The 20,752-nt window shown below is 41.5% G+C and overlaps 1 protein-coding gene and 1 long non-coding RNA gene across 3 annotated transcripts in view; one reads left to right on the top strand and one right to left on the bottom strand.

Annotated features, from left to right (window-relative positions):
• DNAH6 (dynein axonemal heavy chain 6) overlaps positions 1-20,752 on the bottom strand; it is a 249,681-nt gene that overhangs the window by 62,345 nt on the left and 166,584 nt on the right. For both annotated transcript variants that reach the window (XM_070511881.1, XM_014852847.3), the window contains exons 57-63: positions 18,083-18,247; positions 15,714-15,781; positions 14,925-15,105; positions 12,250-12,429; positions 7,351-7,584; positions 4,741-4,876; positions 583-752 (exon numbers count right to left, since the gene is read on the bottom strand). In XM_070511881.1, the coding sequence (XP_070367982.1) occupies positions 583-752; positions 4,741-4,876; positions 7,351-7,584; positions 12,250-12,429; positions 14,925-15,105; positions 15,714-15,781; positions 18,083-18,247 (1,134 nt within the window). The remainder of the gene's footprint in view (positions 1-582; positions 753-4,740; positions 4,877-7,350; positions 7,585-12,249; positions 12,430-14,924; positions 15,106-15,713; positions 15,782-18,082; positions 18,248-20,752) is intronic.
• The window catches only part of LOC106838614 (uncharacterized), a 53,868-nt gene continuing 38,034 nt past the window's right edge, over positions 4,919-20,752 (top strand). Inside the window, exons 1-2 of the long non-coding RNA XR_006529381.2 lie at positions 4,919-5,360; positions 7,784-7,869. This is a non-coding gene — a long non-coding RNA (uncharacterized lncRNA). The remainder of the gene's footprint in view (positions 5,361-7,783; positions 7,870-20,752) is intronic.

Here is a 20,752-nt window from a genome sequence, read left to right on the forward strand (position 1 = left end):
CTGAAATGTTTCCCCTTTCATATTTGCTTAGTTATTAATATACCTGTCTCCTTTGACAAGCAGAAACCAGGAGCCTCATCAGTTGTCTCATCTCCACATCCCCCTCCATCAATCTGCTACCCACATCCCCCTCTTCAAACTACTACCTCTATCTAATTCAGGCTGCCATAATTTCTTACACAGACTACTTTAACAGTCTTCAAACTGGTCTTGGTGATTATGGTTTTGTTATCTTCAAATGCCTTCTTCCCACTGCTGCCAAGATCTGAAAGGCCCATCAATTCTCTGCTAACACTCTCCATCAGACCCCTGTCTTCTCTGGCAGAGAGCACAAGTTCCCTAACGGTGTCCACTAGGATGACCAGGTTCTGGTTGGCTCTCCAGCCTTTTATTTCATTATTTTCTGTGTAAAACATTATGTTTTATTAATAACATAGAGTCTCTGTTTCTTAGAACCATTCCCCAAACTTGGCCATTGTTACTCTCTAAACAAGTGAATCTAATCAATTCATGAATCATTACTGGCTGGTGAACTTTAGTAGAAATAATTATAACACAGTTTTTTAATTAAAAAAATCCTACCTTTTCTTCCTTACAACATTTAATCAGAAGTAGCTTATGGAAAGAACTTAATTCTGGATGCCAAGAATCATGGATTGTGGCCTCCTTTTCCTGTGTTGTGCTTTTTTCTTCCTCCTTCATTTTAGAATAGACTCCCCCTTCCTGTGGGTTAATGTAAGTCTCAAAAGACCCTGGAAATATAATTTTAAAAGATGCTTTAATTAAACTTGTTTTGATTTTGAAATTAAATAAACATATTTGGTAATTAAAAAATCTCTACATTTACTATCAGTCTTTACCACAAAGCTAAATATATTAATTTCCCCTTACCCAAACTAATTAACAAGTAAAGAATTTAAAATTGGATCAGACAGCAAATTCAACAGGAAACCACTTTCAAAAAGCAAAGCTAAAAATAATAACAGAGAGGTTAAAATAAAAGGATGCATTGGCACACATTAATCAAATGTGAACAAAAAATTGAAGTGGTAAGAATAACAGTGGATAAATTAGAGTTTAAGGCAAAGATAATTAAATGGGACAAGGTAGGTCAAGTTATACTAATTAAAATACAAACCCCATAATAAAAATGTAATAAAATGAAGCTATATGCTCCAGATAATAGCATAAAAATACATCAAATAATCAGTGCTGTAGGTAGAAGAAAAAGCAGAAAAAAACATAATAGTGGTAAATGGTAGGATATAACACACAATTATCAGCCCAGGACAGATGAAACAAATTGAAAATTTTGCCACATATAATTTGAACAATATAAATAATATGGGAATAAATTGACATATATACAACTTTACGCCCTAAGAAACAAAATACATTGTTCCCCCTGCCCCATGGAACATAAGAAGTGGGCTTGCATCTCATGTGAGCGTTAGGATCCTAGTTAGCCCTTACAATGGTTATAACATGGAGTAAGAATTAGCATTGACATTCCCATAGGTACAGAGTGCACGCTGTGCTGTACGCCTCTCAGCAAGCCAACACAGCCAGTGCGTCCTCCAGTGATGAAACGGGTTCTTTGTGTTGAACATTAGGCAATATAGTAAGCTTACATTTCAGGCTAGAAAACTACTTTCTCCAGCTGGTCTGCTGGGGCTCTCCTCTGAGGGCTTAGTAATAGCAATCAAAGAGCTGCTGACAGAAATTTATTGACATTTAAGACCATGGCCCTGGAGAAGTGTGCACCTCTGCAAGACTTCTAATTTCTATATGGAATATAAACAATTACATGATGTGAGACCACAGGGCACAGCACTCCACTGTGCTCTTTAGTTGAAGGTGGTTGTATTATTCTGACGACCAGGTAGTAAAACCATTTATTCCAAAAGGAGTTCTTTTCTCTCGAGGTTCTCATTATTTATCGTATAATCACTGGGGCTCGGGCTAATAAGACAGGATAAGACAAACTATTTTAGATAACTCTCAATTAAAGAGCATGAAGCACTTAGAGACCATCAAAGACAAAAGATTGAGGCAATTAAGAAGCTTTTGAAAGTAAGAACGACACTGGAATTAATTATTAAACTTCACCTGCAAAGATCTAAAGCTCACTTTTAGAACACAAGCCATTCTATCACACGTGTACAAACCTTCACAATTCTGTAGGGTTTCTGGAATAAACCTTGAAATTTAACAAATGAAAGCAGGAAAGTTGTTTTAAATTGCTGGAACTTTAGTCCCAATTGACAGGGATAACATGGTGCCTTTTGTCCAAACATGATGAGTTGGTCCCAGAATTACTTTGCCTTTCAGCCTCCTCCCTTCCCTCTTTCTTTGCCTCCATGTTTACAAGGCTCCATCTGGCCCTGCTTGCTTCGGATCTGCCCCTAGCCATCCATCTCTAGGCTTCTCCTGTAGTGTTTTTCTTTCTGGCTTCTACCTCTACCTCTAACTGTCTTGTTTAAGTGGTCCACAATAGAGAAACATAATTTCTATTTGATGCATTTATTGAAGAGCATTTTATTTTTTCTAGTCTTTATTTAGAAATCAAACAAGCATAAGAGGGTCCCAGAAATTCTGGCCCATTTAGACTTTAAACCACCACACTTACTAGGTTTACTCAGTTAAATACATATTCATAATAGAAGTATAAGAGTAATTACTGAAAAATAGAAATAGAGCATAGAACTTCAAATCGGTAGAGGGGGAAAGAAAAAGAATATGCACAATATATCTGAAGGCAAGAAAGAAGAAAAAAAAATAGAGCAGAGAAAAAGCCTTCAAAGAAAAAAGTCCCCACAAAATAAGATGGTAGAGGTCAGTCCAAATAGATCAGGGTCTCCTAGCCTCTCCTCTACTGACATTTTGGGCTAAGTGGTTATTTGTTGTGGAGGATTGTTCTGAGCATTGTAGGATGTTTAGCCACATCCCTGGTCTCTAGGTACCAGATGCCAGGAGCACTACCTCGGTTGTGGCAACCAAAAGTGTCTTCAGACATTGCCAAATGTCCCCCGAGGGGCAAAATCTTCCCCACTTGAGAGCTGCTGAAATAGATCAACAACCTTAATAAATATAATTGGATTAAAACTTGTCTGTTAAAAAAGAGAGACTTTCACACTGCTTAAAACAACAAAAAAATCCTACCCTGAAAACATGATGATGACACAAAAGAGTTGAAAATGAAGAGTGAATATATAGAGGGAGAACACCAACCAAGATAAATCTGTTGTAAAAAATAGCATTAGAAACATATTATAAGGAAAAAAAGTACTATTCAGAGTAAAGAGGAATATTATTTAATAAAAAAGGAAGATAATAATCCTAAACCTATTTGTATGTAACAGCATAGTTTCACAAGATAGAACAGGAAAAATTCCAGAATTACGAAGAGAAACTGCCATAGTGGTATACTTTAATATGCCTTTCTTAGAAACTGACTGATTAAATATAAAAAACAGTAGTCAAATAAACACAATCAATAAGTCTGATGGACCTTGAGGACATTATATCAAGTGAAGTATGTCATACAGAGAAAGACAAATACTGTATTATTTCACTTATATGTGCAATCTAAAAAAAAAAAAAATGAAACCAGAAATCCAAGCTCATAGATACAGAGAACAGATTGGTGGTTGCCAGAGGTGGAGGGTAGGGGGTGGGCAAAATGGGTAAGGGGAGTTAAAATGTACAAACTTCCAGTTATAAAATAAGTAAGTTATGGGGATGTAATGTACAGCATAGCAACTATAGTTAACAATACTGTATTGTATATTTGAAAGTTGCTAAGAGAGTAGATCTTAAAAGTTCTTATCAGAATAAAAAAATTCCGTAACTATCCACAGTATGGATGTTAACTGGACTTATTGTGGTGATCATTTCACAATATAAACAAATGTTGAATCATTATGTTGTACACCTGAAACTAATATAATGCTGTATGTCTAATATACCTCAAAAAAAAAGTTAAACAGGCCAAAAAAATATATATAAGCTTGAGCTAAAGGTCACATATGGAATCTTGCATCCAAGAAATCACACATATGGAACCTTTTTTATAAACTGAAGTTTATATAAATTACAAAGAATCAATTTCATGCAAAACACGAGTATAATTTCCATAATATAATTAAATTATAGAAATAAAAAGTCCCCCCAAATCCTAAATGCTTTCAAACTAAAAAGTGTACTTTTAGAATTGAAAGGGCTACATAGTAAAACTTGTGGGGGAAAATCAACATAGAATGTTATAATTCAGAGCAGTCATTACCTCTGGGGAAGTGGGCAAGGGTCCTGTGAAGGAACATGAGGGGATTCTGGGAGGCTGGTATGGTTTAGTTCTTGGCTCAGGTGGTGGCTCATAAGTATAGCTAGTTTTTGATAATTAATCAAGTTGTACAATTTTGATTTGTGCAGTTTTCTGAATGTATGTTATCCTTCAATTAAAAAGTTAAAAAATCCTATGGGATGCAGCTAAAGCATTACTTCGAGGTAAAAGTATCCCCTTAAAATGAGTATAATAGTAAACATTGAAATAGTGAAAATTCATGGGCCAAGCATTCAACTTAAGAAATTGGGAAAACAAGTAATTCATAATTTCTTAATAATGAAGACATTTCCTAGTGAAAAATATTGATATTGCAGAAGAGGTTAAAGGAGACATTAAAATTAGGATTCACAAGCTTGTTTACAATCCCCCATAGCAGATCCTTTTTGAAATATTACCTAAGCGTATGGGAATAGGATGTAACAGTATATATTTTGTAAGTCCTTTAAAAACTAGAAACGATTCTTCTAAGTCACAGCACACGAACCATGTGGCAGTAACCAGCCAGGGAACTTCAGGCTTAGGCGGGCGTTCCTATTAGAAGATGGAAAGAAAATGAATAATAATTCACAAAGACAACCACAAAACATGCTTTCACCTTGTCTAAGTGAAAAATCAAGCTCTTATAACATGTTAAAAATAACCATTTACCTAAGACAAGTAATAAGATATGGTGAAACAGAAATGATGTTGAATCACTTCTACCTGTAGACCTTTGCACAGAAGTGTAGCTGATGGAAGCATTTCGGGTTGACTTTTACAGAAAGCAGTTGATCTGGTGAAGGATTAAAATTAAATCTATTAAATCTACTTCCAGCCTGTTCTCCACACCACATCAGTCTCTCTCGACTCCCCCAATATTCTCATGATTAATGATTTGTTTTTTCTAGAGAACTAGTCTTCAAATCAGATTCCTGGAGGTGAGAACATCTATGGGAATGCTGGACAGATGGGAAGCTGTGTGGCAGAGCAATATCAGTAGCGAGAGACGTGGCATCTCATTCCAGCTGGGCCCACTGTATGTCTAATCATCTGATATATTCCTAGCAAATTTCTGGGAAAGTATTATGCCATCTGGCAATATTCCACAAAGCATGTATATGTGGGTAAACAGTTTGAAAAGAGACAGAGAAACAGCTGTGATTGTAGACTGAAAACTACTTCTTTGAAAATTTCATGACTATTTTCATGAATGGCTGAAGTTCCATACTACATTTTTCACCAGCTTTATTGAGATGACATCTGAATATCAAAGAGAAATGAAAACATGCAATTCATTCAAAGCATAGAATACAATGTATTTTAGTAAATTCAGCAGATATGTGCAACCATAATGACAATTTTAGAACATTTTATCTCCTCAAAAAAAACCCATGTATTGTTCAGCTATTACCCTCCTATCTGCTCATGCCCCCCAGCCCTAAATAACTACTGAAATGCTTTCTAGATTTTCCTATTCTGGATAGTTCATATAAATCAAATTTTATAATATGTAGTTTTTTGTGACTTTCTTCTTTCACTTAGCTTAATGTTTGCAAGGTTTATTCCTGTTGTGGTATGTTTCAGTACTTCATTCCTCTTTACGATTGAGTAATATTCCATTGTATGGATATACTACATTTCACTTTTCTACACATTCATTTATGGACATTTGGATTGTTTCCATCTTTTTGGCTATTATGAATAATGCTGCTATGAATATTCATGTCCAAGTTTTTGTGTGGACATATGTTTTCATTTCTTTTTGATATATAGCTAGGAGCGGAACTGCTGGATCATATGGTAATTCCATGTTTAATTGTTTGAGTTGCTGCCAGACTGTTTTCCAAAGCAGCTGCACCATTTTTCATTCTAGCCAGCAGTTTATGAGGGTTCTCATTTCTCCACATCCTCATCATTACTTGTTATTATCTGTCTTTCTGATTCTAGCCATTCTAATGGGTGTGAATGCTATCTCCTTATGGTTTTGATTTGCATTTCCCTGAAGAATAATGATGTGTGAGAGTCAAATAAAAGCATGATGTCCAACCTCCCAGTGATACACTGAGGCTCAAATACTGGCAAACAGGTGCAGATGTCACGTCTGCAGTGCCAAGGGCGAGGCTCAAGATTGGCAGGACAGAGCCAACAGTTTAGAGTGGGCCTGAGATGGAATTGCAGGCAAGAGTTGGGGGTTCTGTGGCTCACTTCTATGGGCCACTAGGTTTGTGGTACGTGGGTGAGTTAGGCCAGTTTAAGGGGCTGGAACAAATTAGGCAAAATGTATGAAAGTGAAGAAGGAAACTGTAGCAGAACTTGTAATAGAGTATTACAAAAGGCAGCGATCAAGTTATATTACTTCCTGTGCTATATAATGAAAGATGTGTCCAGGCAAGAGAGGGTCAGGGTTTCACAAACAGCATTGCCAAATCTGTGAATTACAACTTTTATTGGATTTTAACTCTTCATATTTCTAAGATGGCCAACTTTTCAGAACATGTTCACTTCTACTAGCTCACTGGTTACTCCCAACATCCCTTTTGTATAGATGAGGACACTGCTGAATAAAGATGTTAAATATTAGGGGCCAGCCTGGTGGCGCAGTGGTTAAGTTCGCATGTTCCACTTCTGGTGGCCCAGGGTTCACTGGTTCGGATCCCGGGTGCAGACATGGCACCGCTTGGCAAGCCATGCTGTGGCAGGCATCCCACATATAAAGTAGAGGAAGATGGGCATGGATGTTAGCTCAGGGCCAGTCTTCCTCAGCAAAAAAAGAGAGGAGGATTGGCAGCAGATGTTAGCTCAGGGCTAATCTCCTCAAAAAAAAAAAAAAAAAGAGGTTAAATGTTAGCAACATTACACAGCTCCTGGAGGCAGAGTGAAGCTGTAGTCTGGGCCTCCTGACCCCTAGCGCCCTCCCCACTGGGCCACACAGCCAAATGTATAAGCTTCAGCCACCGTGGAACATTGGTGGGTACAAGTGGGCTCTATCTAGAATAACATTTACAACCTAAACTTGAAACAGGTACCTTTTCTAATCCTGCAGAACCTCGGAGAAAGAAATTCCATTCTGCATCAGTTAAGTTTCCTTGCTGACGCATGATCTCAACACAGAGCATAAAGCTGTAGATGAGTTTATGTTGCTCAAAAAGTCCTCTCGAGATGTTGACATAAGCAGTTAAGAGAGTTTGTTCCAGTAGTATCTCCATGCGCTGCTGTAGATCATCTGACTTTGTAGAAGTTTCAATTGTCGTATTGAACAACTGCGTGAAAGAGAGCTCTGTCAGTGCCTCTGATTTAGTTCAATTTCTGTGAAGGAAAAGAGAAACCTCTGCTCCCTCCTCCCCATATTCAGTGAGTAAATAGCAGCGCAGGAGATGAACACTGTGCTATGAAAAATCCAGAATTCATCCCAAATGCATATGTGATATTTATTTTCTGCACTCCCCTTTCTCTCCCCAGTTTTTAGACATGGACCAGTGCCAAACTCCTGACAACATTCACAAGGCATCATCTTGATGTGAGACAGAAAATGTTGGAAAATGGAGGTGAGCTGGCAGAACCAGTTTTTTTATATCTTCATCTCAGATTTGATAATCACTGTGGGGTGAGAGATGTAAGGGCAAGGTAAGGTCATATGCTCTTCTTGGCACTTCCTCAAGATAATTCTTAGGGTATGGGAAGAATGTGCTAGAATCTTCTTTGAAATTTAAGAGGAACCAGTTTTAAAGGAGACTTCCACCCTGCTTCCTACATGGAAATTTTGAAAGCAGGCCCGCTGCCCCATGTTACAAGGACATTGGAAAGGCTGCAGAGATGGTGGCATTGGGGGCTTAGGCATGAGAGGGCCAGAGCTAGCCCTACCCATTTCCTGCAACTTTCAAGTAGCACGAGAGGAAGATTTAAAAATTCCCAAGAGGGCCAGCCCTGGTGGCCTAGTAGCTAAGTTCAGTGTGCTCCACTTTGATAGCCCAGGCTTGGTTCTGGGGCGCGGACCTACAACACTGGTCTGTCAGTGGCTATGCTGTGCTGGCAGCCCACATACAAAAAGGGTGAAGATTGGCAACAGATGTTAGCTCGTGGCGAATCTTCCTCAGCAAAAAATAAATAAAATAAAATAAAAATTCCCAAGAGCTCCAAGCTGTGTGAGGAAGCTGAGCAGAGCCTGAATTTGTAGGCCTGCCTGGGAGCCATGGGGCAAGGGGATCTTGCAGCAGAGACTGGGGGAGTCTCATGAGGGACTAGAGGGGCATGTGGCTTCAGTCTCAGAGGATCCACAGCATAAAGGCAAAGGTGTGAGATGAGGCAAGTTCTGCCCAATCTCTGGGCCACCGTGAGAGGGATCAAGATGCATTGCTCATGGGGAGATCAGACTGATCCAAACAGACTGGGAGCTGGAAGCCTGCTGAGGACAAGGCAGATCAGGGTCAAGAGTGTCCTCCACTCCTCCCCACAAACAGTGCTGTTGTGCAGGCCTCCATGTGCCCACCCCTCCTGCTAACAGGATGGAGTGGAAAGGGAAAGAGCCTGACTGTGTCGGTCTCCTCACTGAAAGATAGGCCTCCATTCCCCAAGGGTCAAGAGGCTTGGAGCAAGCAGACACTTATTTTAGAGACTTCAGAGAGCCCTTGTTTTTCTCCCCAAAGTTTGGTGGACAAAGGGTCCTGGAGTTGTTACTTTAATACACTCAGAAGAAAAGAGGATTGAGCTTTCTTTAACATCCTGACAAGAAGAGGAGAGGTTAAAGTCCAGTGAAATGTGAAAAGTTTGGTGCCAGTATAAAACATGGTGAATCTTGATATAGCCTAAATAGTTTCAGTGCAAATGGAATTATAATGGGTTTGGTGGAGGATGTCCTGGGTTTCTAGTCTCCCTTCCAAACAGCAAAAGTCCAGTGTTTTGATGATTCATCCTATATCCCTTTTTCTGTCAGCCCAAGGTATTTTCAGAGCATCTTCATTTTTATTTCTTTTAAAATTTTTTTTTTTATTTTTAAAGATTGGCACCTGAGCTAACAACTGTTGCCAATCTTCCTTTTTTTTTTCTTTTTTCTCCCAAATCCCCCCAGTACATAGTTGTATATCTTAGTTGTGGGTCCTTCTAGTTGTGGCATGTGTGACACCGCCTCAGCATGGCCTGATAAGTGGTGCCATGTCTGTGCCCAGGATCCGAACTGCGGAAACCCAGGGCTGCCGAAGCGGTGTGTGTGAACTTAACCACTCGGCCAAGGGGCCGGCCCCTTCATTTTTATTTCTTGAAGGAGATTTAAGAACCTTGGATGAGAAAAGTGTTATTAAAGTCATTTAGGTAGAATTAAAGGATTTGCTTATCCTTTCTTTGCTTGGTTTAATAACTGCCAACTAAAGGAAGGGAGCAGAGATGTGAGGGCGGCAAACCCTGCCTTTAGGAACTGAGATTTGACCTCAGTACAAATGGCTTTTAAAGGCCGCTAAGCAAGTGCAGACCTTGTTGGGAGAGAGCCCAGGTGCATCTGAACAGCACGCCCCTCATTTCTCTGAATTCTTCATTTCCCTTTTCTCCTGCAGCTCCTATTGCTGCTGGGCCCATAACCACATCAAAAGTACTAAACAAGACCTTGAGAGAAAAAACCACGCTTAGTCTAGTGTCATAAAAATTGTTCGAATATTTCAACAGCTTTTTTATGGAGAGGCAGAAACAGGCTCTTCATTCGTGAAACACTCATGAAGTGTTCTCTGGTGCTAAGCACCCAGGAGGGGAAACAGGGATGGGTGAGGCTTCATTCCTGCCTTCTGGGAGGCCAGACTCTGGCAGGAGAGAAAAGCCCAGCACCCACGGCAATGTGGTGTAAGTGCCATATGAGGCATATCAAACGTGTTTGATAAAAGACTGAGGCAAATCGTTTGCTACTCCCCTCACTGGGAAGTGGAGTCTGAATCCCCTCCGCTCGAATCTGGGCTGGCCTCAGTGACCCACTTGACCAAGAGACTGCAGCAGAAGCAATGACGCATGACATCCAAGGCTTGGTCGGAAGAAGCCTCGCAGCTTCCATCTTGGTTTCTTAGAACATTTGCTTTGGGGAGGTGCTCTCTTGGAACCCAGCTGCCATGTTGTAAGAAGCCCAAGCCACATAGAGAGGCCACTTGTAGGCCCTTGTTGACAGCCCAGCAATGAGAGTGAGCCATTTTGGACATCTAGCCCAGTCAAGCCTCCAGATGACTTCAGCCCCAGCAAGAGAGATGACTTCTCTCACTGGACAAGACGGCAATTCAGCTGAGGGAGAGGGCATTCTAAACAGAGGGAGTGTCATAAAGATAAAAGCATCCAGGGGCTGGCCCAGTGGTGAGGCAGTTGAGTTTGCACATTCCACTTCAGCAGCCTGGGGTTCACTGGTTTGGATCCCGGGCACGGATCTATGCACTGCTTGTCAGGCCATGCTGTGGCAGGCATCCCACATATAGGATAGAGGAAGATGGGCACAGATCTTCCACAGCAAAAAGGGGAGGATTGGTGGTGGATGTTAGCTCAGGGCTAATCTTTCTTCCCCACCCCCGAAAAAGTAAAAACCAACCAACCAACAAAAAACAAAAGGTAAAAGCATCCAGTAAGTCTAGGGAATGTGAATGGATCAGTTCGGCTGTTGCAGAGGAGAGTGGGAAATGTGGCTCAAGAGACAGCACAGGGACAGGGTGGAAGTGGCTTTGGTGTGTGAACTGTGTTTGATAGGCAAAATCCATTTAGGACCCGATGTATGTGGAGCGGTGTTTTGAAAACACTCGGCCTAGGCTGGCCTGGCTTCCAGTGTGAGAGCCAGCATTGACTAAAGGTATAGGGGTTTATAATAGGAAATAATGATGTGTTGCAGGTAAAGAGGATATGTTTACAATTCTCCGTTTTCTGTTGTGAGTGGTGCAGATGGAGAGGCCTTTGTCTGTTGAGTTGTGTTATGAGTGTGAGCACAGATCTTTAAAGAAGCGAGAGGGAGCTAAACTGCTCTGCACAGAAAAGGGAACAGTATAGACAAGAGGGGAATAGGAGCCGGTAGATGGGAAAACTGAGCCAGAGAGGCTGTGTGTGGGGTGGGCTGGGAGGAGGAGGCCACTGGTAGCTGGGAGGAACTCTGGAGGCGAGCAGAGGGGACCAGCGAGGATGCTTGGTCAGTTTTGCTGTGTAATAAGTGCTGTAAACTGTCTCCCCTGGACGTCTTCAGGCTAATTACCATTGCTTGCCAAAGTTTGGTGACATTGAATTTGCTTTTGGGAGATATAGAATGCTGCTGCAAAGAGGATGAGGGGCGAAAATATCCTACACATGAGAGATTAGATGAAATTCAACTGTGAAGATGAGATCAAGAAGAGAGAACACAAGTAAAACAAGAAAGTCTCACAGTAGTACAGTGAAAGCAGGAAAGGGACAAAGGAGAGGAGACTAGGGCATGTACAATTCTTCTAAATAAAAGCCAGGGGTGGGAGGATAGCCTGTTATATAAAAAGTTCTGGGAAAAAAAGATACAGCAGCCAATTTGCTTAAGGTCAGTACTGTCAGAGACTTGAGCTACAACACAGAAAACTCTAAGAGTGGAGAGGAAGCTGGATCATTACAGAGAAAGTATAAAGAAACAGCATGGAACTGTGATTCTTAAAAGAAAAAAAAAGGGCAGGCAAGAAGGAAACAGCAAGCTAGTTAGTCGAGGAAGCCAAGAGAAAATGAAACTCGGAAAAAAGCTTTCTTTGCTTCCCCTACAGAGTGTTCTGGGCATGCTGCGCACTTGAGTCTTTAGGAAGCGTGGCAAGTGGGGCCACTCTTGAACCGTAGTCTGAACCCAAACTCCTGGAGGATTTAGCTGATAACTAGACTCGAGACTTGTCTGAGGCAAAAAGTGACTCATTAGGGTTTAAAAGGAAGCCGAAGAGAGAAATTTCACCACCACCACCCACCACCACACTTACCTGTTTAAAATATTTTAGTGAATACTGATACATAGGATCTATTTCGGAGAGGCTGGCAATAACAAAGTATATAACGGAGCCTTGAGTGGCGACTGGACGATACTTCTCACGAGCGACGTTTATCATCAGTTCAGTGGATTCTGCTTCCTTCAGCCTGGTTTTAATGGCACCAGAAGTGATCTGAATAAACATATGCAAACAAGTTCTTTTGGATCTGTTTCAAATAAATGGTAGGATTTTTGGAATATATCCAGTTAGGTCTAGGAAAGAAACAAGGATGTGATGGATTAGTGATTCTCATGAGGGGGTCCCCAGATAGAATGACTGAGTCTCAGGATTCACTGACCTTCTGACTGAGCTGACCTCCTTTCCTTCCAGAGGGGGAATGGGCAAATGGCAACAGGCAGTACAAGTAGGCCCGAAAAGACTGGAGCAGTACTTATCTGAGACTGGAATCAGATTTACTTCTGAAATGCAAACACTAACACAGCTCTCCCAGTTGCTCCCTGACTGCCTTGTGAGCAGTCCTAAAATGACCCAGGGTACGCATAAGGAAGGAAGGAAGCTATGAAGGGAGAAGGGACACTGATGATACTGCCCAAAAGAGGGGGCTAGAGAGAGGCTGGGAGGAAGTGGTACCACATCCCACTCTGGAATAACAAGGAAGACTAATAGTCTCCTCTTTCTTTCCCTCGCATTCCCAGGTGTAGACATAAGGAAACCCGTGGATAGAAGCTGTTGTTTGTGAAGGGTTATAAACCTAAGAAGTTGGAGACATTTTCAAGGTCTCTTGCTATTCTTCTGGTTTTCTGTATTTTGGGTTTGTGGCTCTGGGGAGCCTTTTGGCCTATGGGCTTTCCAGGACTCCCTTCTCAGTCTCTCTAGATTGCTGTCTGTCCCTGTCCTTCCATGTGCCCCTACTTTTTTTTCAGCTGTGGATAGTCATAGTTTGGGAGATCCTTTTTCTCTAGAAAGTCTAAGGGTCTAGGGCAGAGACGATGAAAAATCACTATGAGAACTGCTGTTCAATATTTGCCCTATTGAAGGGAGAGCTGAAGAGACCATCAGGTTTCTGTCTAGACCCACGCTGCCCAATAGACACATAATGTGAGAGATATATATAATTCTAACTTTTCTAAATTTATTAAAAATAAACAAGTGAAATTAATTTTAACAAAGTATTTTATTTAACCCAATATATGCTGATATATATCAATAAATAATTGATATAAAAATTATTGAGATGTTTTTACTTTTTTTTGGATTAAGTCTGTGAAATCTGGGTGTGTATTTTACACTAACAACACACTTTAATTCAGACTATCCACATTTCAAGGGCTCAATAGGCAGAGTGGCTAGTGGCTGAGTCTGGACTGTCCACCCCGGCTCACCAGGAAAGGGAAGGGAGGGACTCAGTGTGGAAGCTGTGTCCAGGAATCAAAGGCTCAGACTCTCCCTGTATTGATGCCTTAGGAGCCTGAGGGGGCAAGAAAGGGTAGAGTTGAGTGGGGAACTTCAATCTCAATACTGACTTCAAGTAAAGGTTTTACATATGAGCAGAAAAAAGGAAGTGGATATGGGAGCAGTTGGATCATGGAAACCTACTTGCAAACAATCCTTTATTCCTTGGGGAGCACAAGGCCCTGGTAACGAAGAATCCAGGGCTAAAGAGAAAGCAAAGCAGACCATTTTCTTCTTTTGGCTAGAGAATATTAGACTCAACCTCGGTTGAGTCTAATGACTACTTACAGACATTATGACCTAGAGACTCATGGCTTTAGCAGTGGTTAGGGAATATGATACATATTTTTAAATGAGGGTTCTGGGAAGGTAGAGGAGTATAAACTATAGGCAGGAAGTGGCAGGAAATGAAGCCCAAGAGAATCAGTCCTATCTCTACCCTATAGAAAGGATGTCTCCAAGACAATGCCCCACAAACGGAAACCAGCTTACAGATAAAGATGGCAGTCAGAACATGTGTCTGTCTCTACTCTCTACTGAAACCATAGTAAAATTATAGTAAAGGGATTTTTAAAAGTAGTGTAAACCCACAAAGATGGGACGAATGGAAGAGGAAATATCAGTAAAATTTTGAGAGCTGGAAAGCAGACAGAAGAGAGGTAATGACTTAGCAGACCCAGGAAAATGGATTCCTAAGCCAGGAAAGGGGAAAGTCAAGAACTCACTTAATTTATAAGACAGATTCCTGTTGCATAGAACTTAACAACCTAATAGAAGAGATAAGACATGTAATTGGATAACTATGACATAAGGTAAACAGTGACAAGTGCTGTATTAGAGGGTAGATAAGGTGCTACAGGTGTTCCAAGAAGAGATTAATTCTAGCTGGGAATACCAGGGAATCTTCCCGGAGGGGGTGACATTGATATGAATATATCATTGTTCCTTTCAATTATATCTTGTCCTGGGTCTTTACATTACATGCTTCATTTAAAAAACTCAGACAAGACAAGAGGAGCAGTTGTCTACAGTTTATGACTCTTCCTTTGGTTGGCAATGGGCCCTGCTAGCCAGGCACACTCTTGTGTATGCCCCTGGTGGCCCAGATGTGGCCGCCACTCTTGCTTTAAAAGACTTTGCAGGACCCTCCAAGGCTGTAGTTGTAACTTTTGAAGTAACACACTTTTTATAAATATTAAAAATATTTTACTTGCCTTTGAATCCTGGAGTGTGTCAATAAGTTCTTCATTGTCCAGAATATTTCCTTCTGATGTAAAGAGCATTCTCAGGATTTTCTCTTCGATGGCTTTCAGCTGGTTTTTATCAGTGTTGATCCTCACAATGAGCTTGTTTCTTTGCTCTTCTAACTCGGGTTTCTCAAGTCGCACCACATCACTAGAATCAAAGTTTGAATACCCAAATTATGTCTTTGTCAGTGCCCTGAAGTTACTTCTACTTTTCTTGCCCCATTTCTAATTGTCCTTATTCGGAACACTCCTTAGCTGAGTACTAATGCCACTAGCCAGATCCTCATGCACAGGGCCCCTCTTCTGCTGGGTTTACACAGTGGCTATTCATTGAAAGACATATTGGTTCTGATTCTTCATCTTGTTCTTCAGAGACCTGCATCCTACCATGGTTCCCATAGCTTCTACTCATCTCTTAGGAAAACCTGCTCAATGCTTGTTCTCTAATTCAATTTCTGCCTCTAATGGTTGCTTATGCCAAGCTGAAAATGATGTCTGGAGCATTCTTTTCCTACTGAAATGGGAGATTCTGAAATCCCACCACCTCCGTAAAACAATTCTTGATTGCACCTAAAAAAGGGGCCTCACCTCCAGCTCCACCCCTGTCTAACATGTGAACTTATGTCCCCTCTCACTTGTCCTTTCAAAATTTGCTCCCAGCTCTCTGTTTGCAGGAGCTGATCTTTTTCTTTGTCAAAATTTCCAAACAAAATAATAGGAAACCTTTGCCTCCATCCCCGCACATACTTTTTTTACCTTAACAACTGATCCTCTAGGCCTGATTTGGTTACAGTGAAATTGATGATGGTAACTTTAATGCACACCTAGAGGAGAAGCATAGAGTGCAGAAAGATGCTCAAGCTCAGATTAATAAAATAAGAAGTGCTTTCTTTATTAGAACACGGCTCATTATTACCTTGCTGGAGGTATCCCAGCTCTAACTGTGAACACAGTCCCCATCCAAACACACACCAAGTACACTGTGTCTTACAGAATCTTAGCATGATTTTTCCTGCCAATATGAGTGACACTCTTTTTCCTCAAATGCCACAGTTTTAGAATCCTACCTGGTGTTCTAGGGAAAGATAAGCCTCTGAAGGGTTAGAAACAGGGTTATAGTGTCAACAGCTTGGGTTCAAATTCCAGCTGCACCCTATAGAGCATGTAGGATGTTGAACAAGCCATTCACCCACTCTGTGCTTCAGTTCTTGGTATTTAAAAATTGAGGTAATAAGGGGCTGGCCCTGTGGCCTAGTGGTAAAGTTCGCACACTCCGTTGCAGGCGGCCCAGTGTTTTGTTGGTTCGAATCCTGGGCGCGGACATGGCACTGCTCATCAAACCATGCTGAGGCAGCGTCCCACATGCCACAAGTAGAAGGACCCACAACGAAGGTATACAACTATGTACCAGGGGGCTTTGGGGAGAAAAAGGAAAAAAATAAAATCTTTAAAAGAAAAAAAAAATTGAGATAATAATAGTAGCAACTCATGGGGTATTTGTGAGGACTAAATGAGGTAATAAAATCACTTAGTTACAGTGACTTGTACATAGTTTGTCCTTGTTAAAAAGAGCTATTATTGATAATACTGATAAATAAGTAGTGAAAAATATGAGAAACATATTTTTCTCATCATAGCACTTTTATGAAAAATTGTTGCTATAGCATAATATTATGACATTATTGATATGCACTTCTACAGCAAAAAAAATAAATATAATAAGAGTATTTGAATGTCATGTATTTTACATATGTTATTCTTATTTGATTTTCACAATAAATCTTTGAAGTGGGCTTTATGTCCACCTTGTGGTTGATTGACTTGAGGATCCAGGAAATGGAATAATGTAGCCACAGTCACAGAGCTCAGGTTGGGTAGGGTGTGTGTGCTCCCCGCTAAAAGTTAAATAAGTGAGAAATCGAAGATCGTAAGTCGGCACATTGGTCATTTTTCTAAACTCTATAGTGGAACTTGGGACATGAGCTCCAGCAGTGGCTGTGTAATTAAACCTCTGGAGGCTGACAAGGAAAACTCTGACCTAGGCTGTCAGTCTTATTCAAGAAGTGTGTCAATTTCATCCAACAGGAACGCGTCTAGAGAAGACAGGCAGCTATGAGAAATTCAGAAACTAGAATGAACGTGACACTATTTGGAATGGTATATTCAAGGATTTTTTTGTGGGGGGTGGAGGAGTGAAGTTCTGACTTGTGAAGTCCCTTCCCTATTTGTGAGGTCCCTATTAGAGAAGAGGAGGCCTGCTGGGCCTGGAAGACCCTGCGGAGTGAGCAGCTGTGTCTGGAGCTGTGGCAGCCCTGAGGGGCTGCAGGGTAGGGCTGCCTCTTGGAGCCCCCGTATGCAGGAAGGGAGAAAGGACTCCCAGCTGTCGTTATTTTTGTTGCAGCTGCCTTGGGCTCTGCAGCACAAGAGAAGGGGTTCTTCTGGATCCTGTTGTGGCTCAAGGACATGAGTATGAAAGTGGGGTTCACATAGTTTCACAGAGTTCTCACAAATAGTCTGAGAGCGTGAGGAAGGGCCAAGATGCCCATCCCCCAGAACACATTGGATGTTTGAATCATGAGTCTCTAATGTTGCCAGTCACCAGAGTTTCCACGCAGGTAACCTCTTTATTTGGGGCTGTATGCTGTGGGCACTTGCACAAACACCGTCAGGTTCCCCCTTCTTCCCCCCCGCCCCCATAGACTCTCAGTTAAGCTCTGATTCATTTATCAGCCACAATAAGAGGGGCACAAATGGTCTTGTGCTGACGGAGGGAGAATGATTAGAAGGCAGTGGTGCCCTGTGTTGTGAGGAGCAGCTGTGGACCAGGAAGGAGATGATGAGAGTGCTGATGAGGTGCACAGGGTAGTGAGACAGGGCAGTGGCCTGGGGACTGAGTGGGGAGGGGTTTGAGTTCCAATTAGATGGTGAGCAGAAAGGCTACTGCAATCAGAGTCAGGACTCAGAAGAGAAGCGAGAGCGGGGGATGGTGGAGGAAGGGAGTTGCGAAGGGGCAAGAGAGAGCTGGGGGAGAGTTGTTCCCTTCCAGTGGGAACCCACAAACTTCACAGACACATCACCCTATAATAATCCACTCAGGCTGGGAATTCCAGACCAGCAGCTCATACCTCAGGCAGGTAGTGGGGATTTGGCAGTTTGGTTGTCATATAGAACCTAAAGTTTTTATCATAATCAATGTCTGAGTCTCCAAGGCGAATGAGCAGTCGTCCACCACTTATGAAAGTCTGTTTCAAAAGAATGGGTTCCAGAGCTGGGTCCAGGGTTTCCCTAAGCTTAAAAATTAAAACAAAACAAAAAATACGAAAAACAAGCCGTTAAGATAGATGGCATCAACTTCTCAAAATTTATTTTGCACGAGCAATTTTTCGTGGTCTTCTAGATACTTCCTAATGTCCTCTCACTACCTGTAACAGTGTACATTTTCCAGTGATTATCTTATCAATAGTCTAAGGAAATAAGAACATGTGAAGGCAATACATCTATTTAGACTAATCTTGTGCACTATTCATCCCCATGAGAAAGAAGCTAGGAAAGGAGAGTCACTGGAGGGTGGGCCCTCAACAGGCCCAGACACATGAAGATCTGCTCACTTTCATGGCTGTTCTAAGTCAGGACTTGGCAATTTATAGCCTGCGGGCCAATTCTGGCCCTGTGTGGCCTTTTTTTTATGGCCCTTGAGCTAAGAATGCTTTTTACCTTTTTAACGGGTTGTAAAAGCAAACAAACAAAACTCCAAAACCAAAACAAAGAAGAATATTTATTCAGAGGACATTTGTTCAGAGAATATTGTACAGGGACTGTATGAGGGCTGAAAAAACTCAAATATCTGGCTCTTTACAGAAAAAGTTTGTGGAACTCTATTCTACATGACAGTTTTTTTTTCCCCCTCAAAGCAAATCTGATTGTTGGTAAGAATTTGTGCATGCAGACATTGCCAACAGACCCCATGACAAACATCTTTATGTCAGTAGGTATGGGATGGAGGCCCAAAGCCCAGGAGCTGTCAAAATTTGATTGTAATCCATAGTTAACAAATCTATTTCACATTATGACATGGTAACTGACCTTGTAAAGAAAACGAAAGTTTGAGATAAAATTTCCCTTACTACCCATGATACAATTTTGTGTTTTTAAAATTCTATTCTATTTCATTAAAAAACGCTGATAGAGATCAACTCACTCAATTTCACACCTATGAATGGCTGGAGACAAAGTGTGAAAATATCACCCTACAAATGTAGAAAGCGGCTACGTCTCTAACTCTAATGACTGCAAGTCACAGAAAGCAGGAAGGCCAGTCAGAATGCCCTGTTCCTGGCTGGGGCCCTGACCAGGGGTCCACCCCCATCTGAAGAGCACTCAGCTTCAGTTAAAAGGCTCTGCTGTCCAGGGGCAGACTATCATGGAAAGCCTTTTGTCCCCTGCCACGAGAGAAGAAATTCTCTCAGAACATCCCACGCCGTGAAGTAATCAGGGGTTTAAGAATCTAGTTCCAGGCTAACATGACTGTGCCAAAGATTTTGGGAGACCTCACCCTCTCCTGTAACTTCAGAGTTTGAATGAGGGCCCAGGGCCCATTACAGAACCTTACCTGTGTTGGTCAAGGCCAGAAGCCACACATGGAGGCTTCTTGTGCTCTTTGTAGCTCGACTTGGGAGTGTGGTAACTTGCTGTGGACTTTCTAGACAGTCAAAGCTGCTCAGACTGTTTATTTAACCTTTCTGTGCCTCAGTGTTCTCATTGGTAAAGTGGGATAATAGTAGTAACTACCTTGTAGGGTTGCAGTGAGGATTAAAGAGTTAACATATGTAAAATCCAAGAACAGTCTGGCATGTAGTGAGCACTCAATAAATGGTAGCTAGTGCTAATATTACTTACTATTCCAGACACCATGCCAGTGCTGCAGCTCAGCTGCCCCATGACAATGCTCTTTTTGGGCTTCTTGCCACTCTGCTGAAGCAGAGATTCTTCTAGGCATGGTTACACTGAGACTCAGCTTACAGCCCAGGCTTTTGTTTACTCACTGTTCTCTTACACAAATAGAATGGTAAATTAGGGAAAGAACCACAATTATTCACCAATCTCTTTTGTGCCCAAGGCCTTTGCACATCTTATTCCCTTTGCCTGGGAAGCCCTTCTCTCTGAGCTCTTCACGTGGCTGAGCTCATCTTATAGGTCACAGCTCAAATGTTGCAATGCATCTACATTAGTCCCTCAACCCTGCTATTGGCTATGCTGCCACTGGGCTTGTTCCTTCAAAGCCTTTGCCACAAGTTCTCTTCTTCCCTTCCCTCTCATTTCCTCTCTCCTTTCTCCCTTTACTGTCTCTGTCCCCAACTAGATTGTAAGTTATCGAGGACAAGAACCACATCTGTATTGTTTGCCCTTGATTCTCAATGAATGTGTGTTGAATGAATGAATAACTTCAAAAACATCCACTCTTGGAGTGATTCTGAAGAAATGGAGCACTTAGACTCAACCAACACATTTAAAAAAAAAAAACCCAAAAGTTCATTTTTATCACATCACTTAATCTAATTCTGACCTTATGTTTAAGTAGCAAATAATATTTATACCCACTGGAGTGTTTTACTGGTTTCGCATCGTTAGCGTGTGTAGACAGTCCCTGATGGCACTACTGCTAACCATCAAGAGCCATGATGAGGCCTGAGCATCAGCAGTGTCAGAAAACAGAGCCCATCCCACTCAACACCAAAACAATGTCTGGAAACAGGAAAGTTCGTGCAATCAACAGATTGCTCCCCATATCAGAGTGT

Source organism: Equus asinus, chromosome 6 (genome assembly GCF_041296235.1).
Source record: "Equus asinus isolate D_3611 breed Donkey chromosome 6, EquAss-T2T_v2, whole genome shotgun sequence".
Classification (NCBI taxonomy): Eukaryota; Metazoa; Chordata; class Mammalia; order Perissodactyla; family Equidae; genus Equus; species Equus asinus.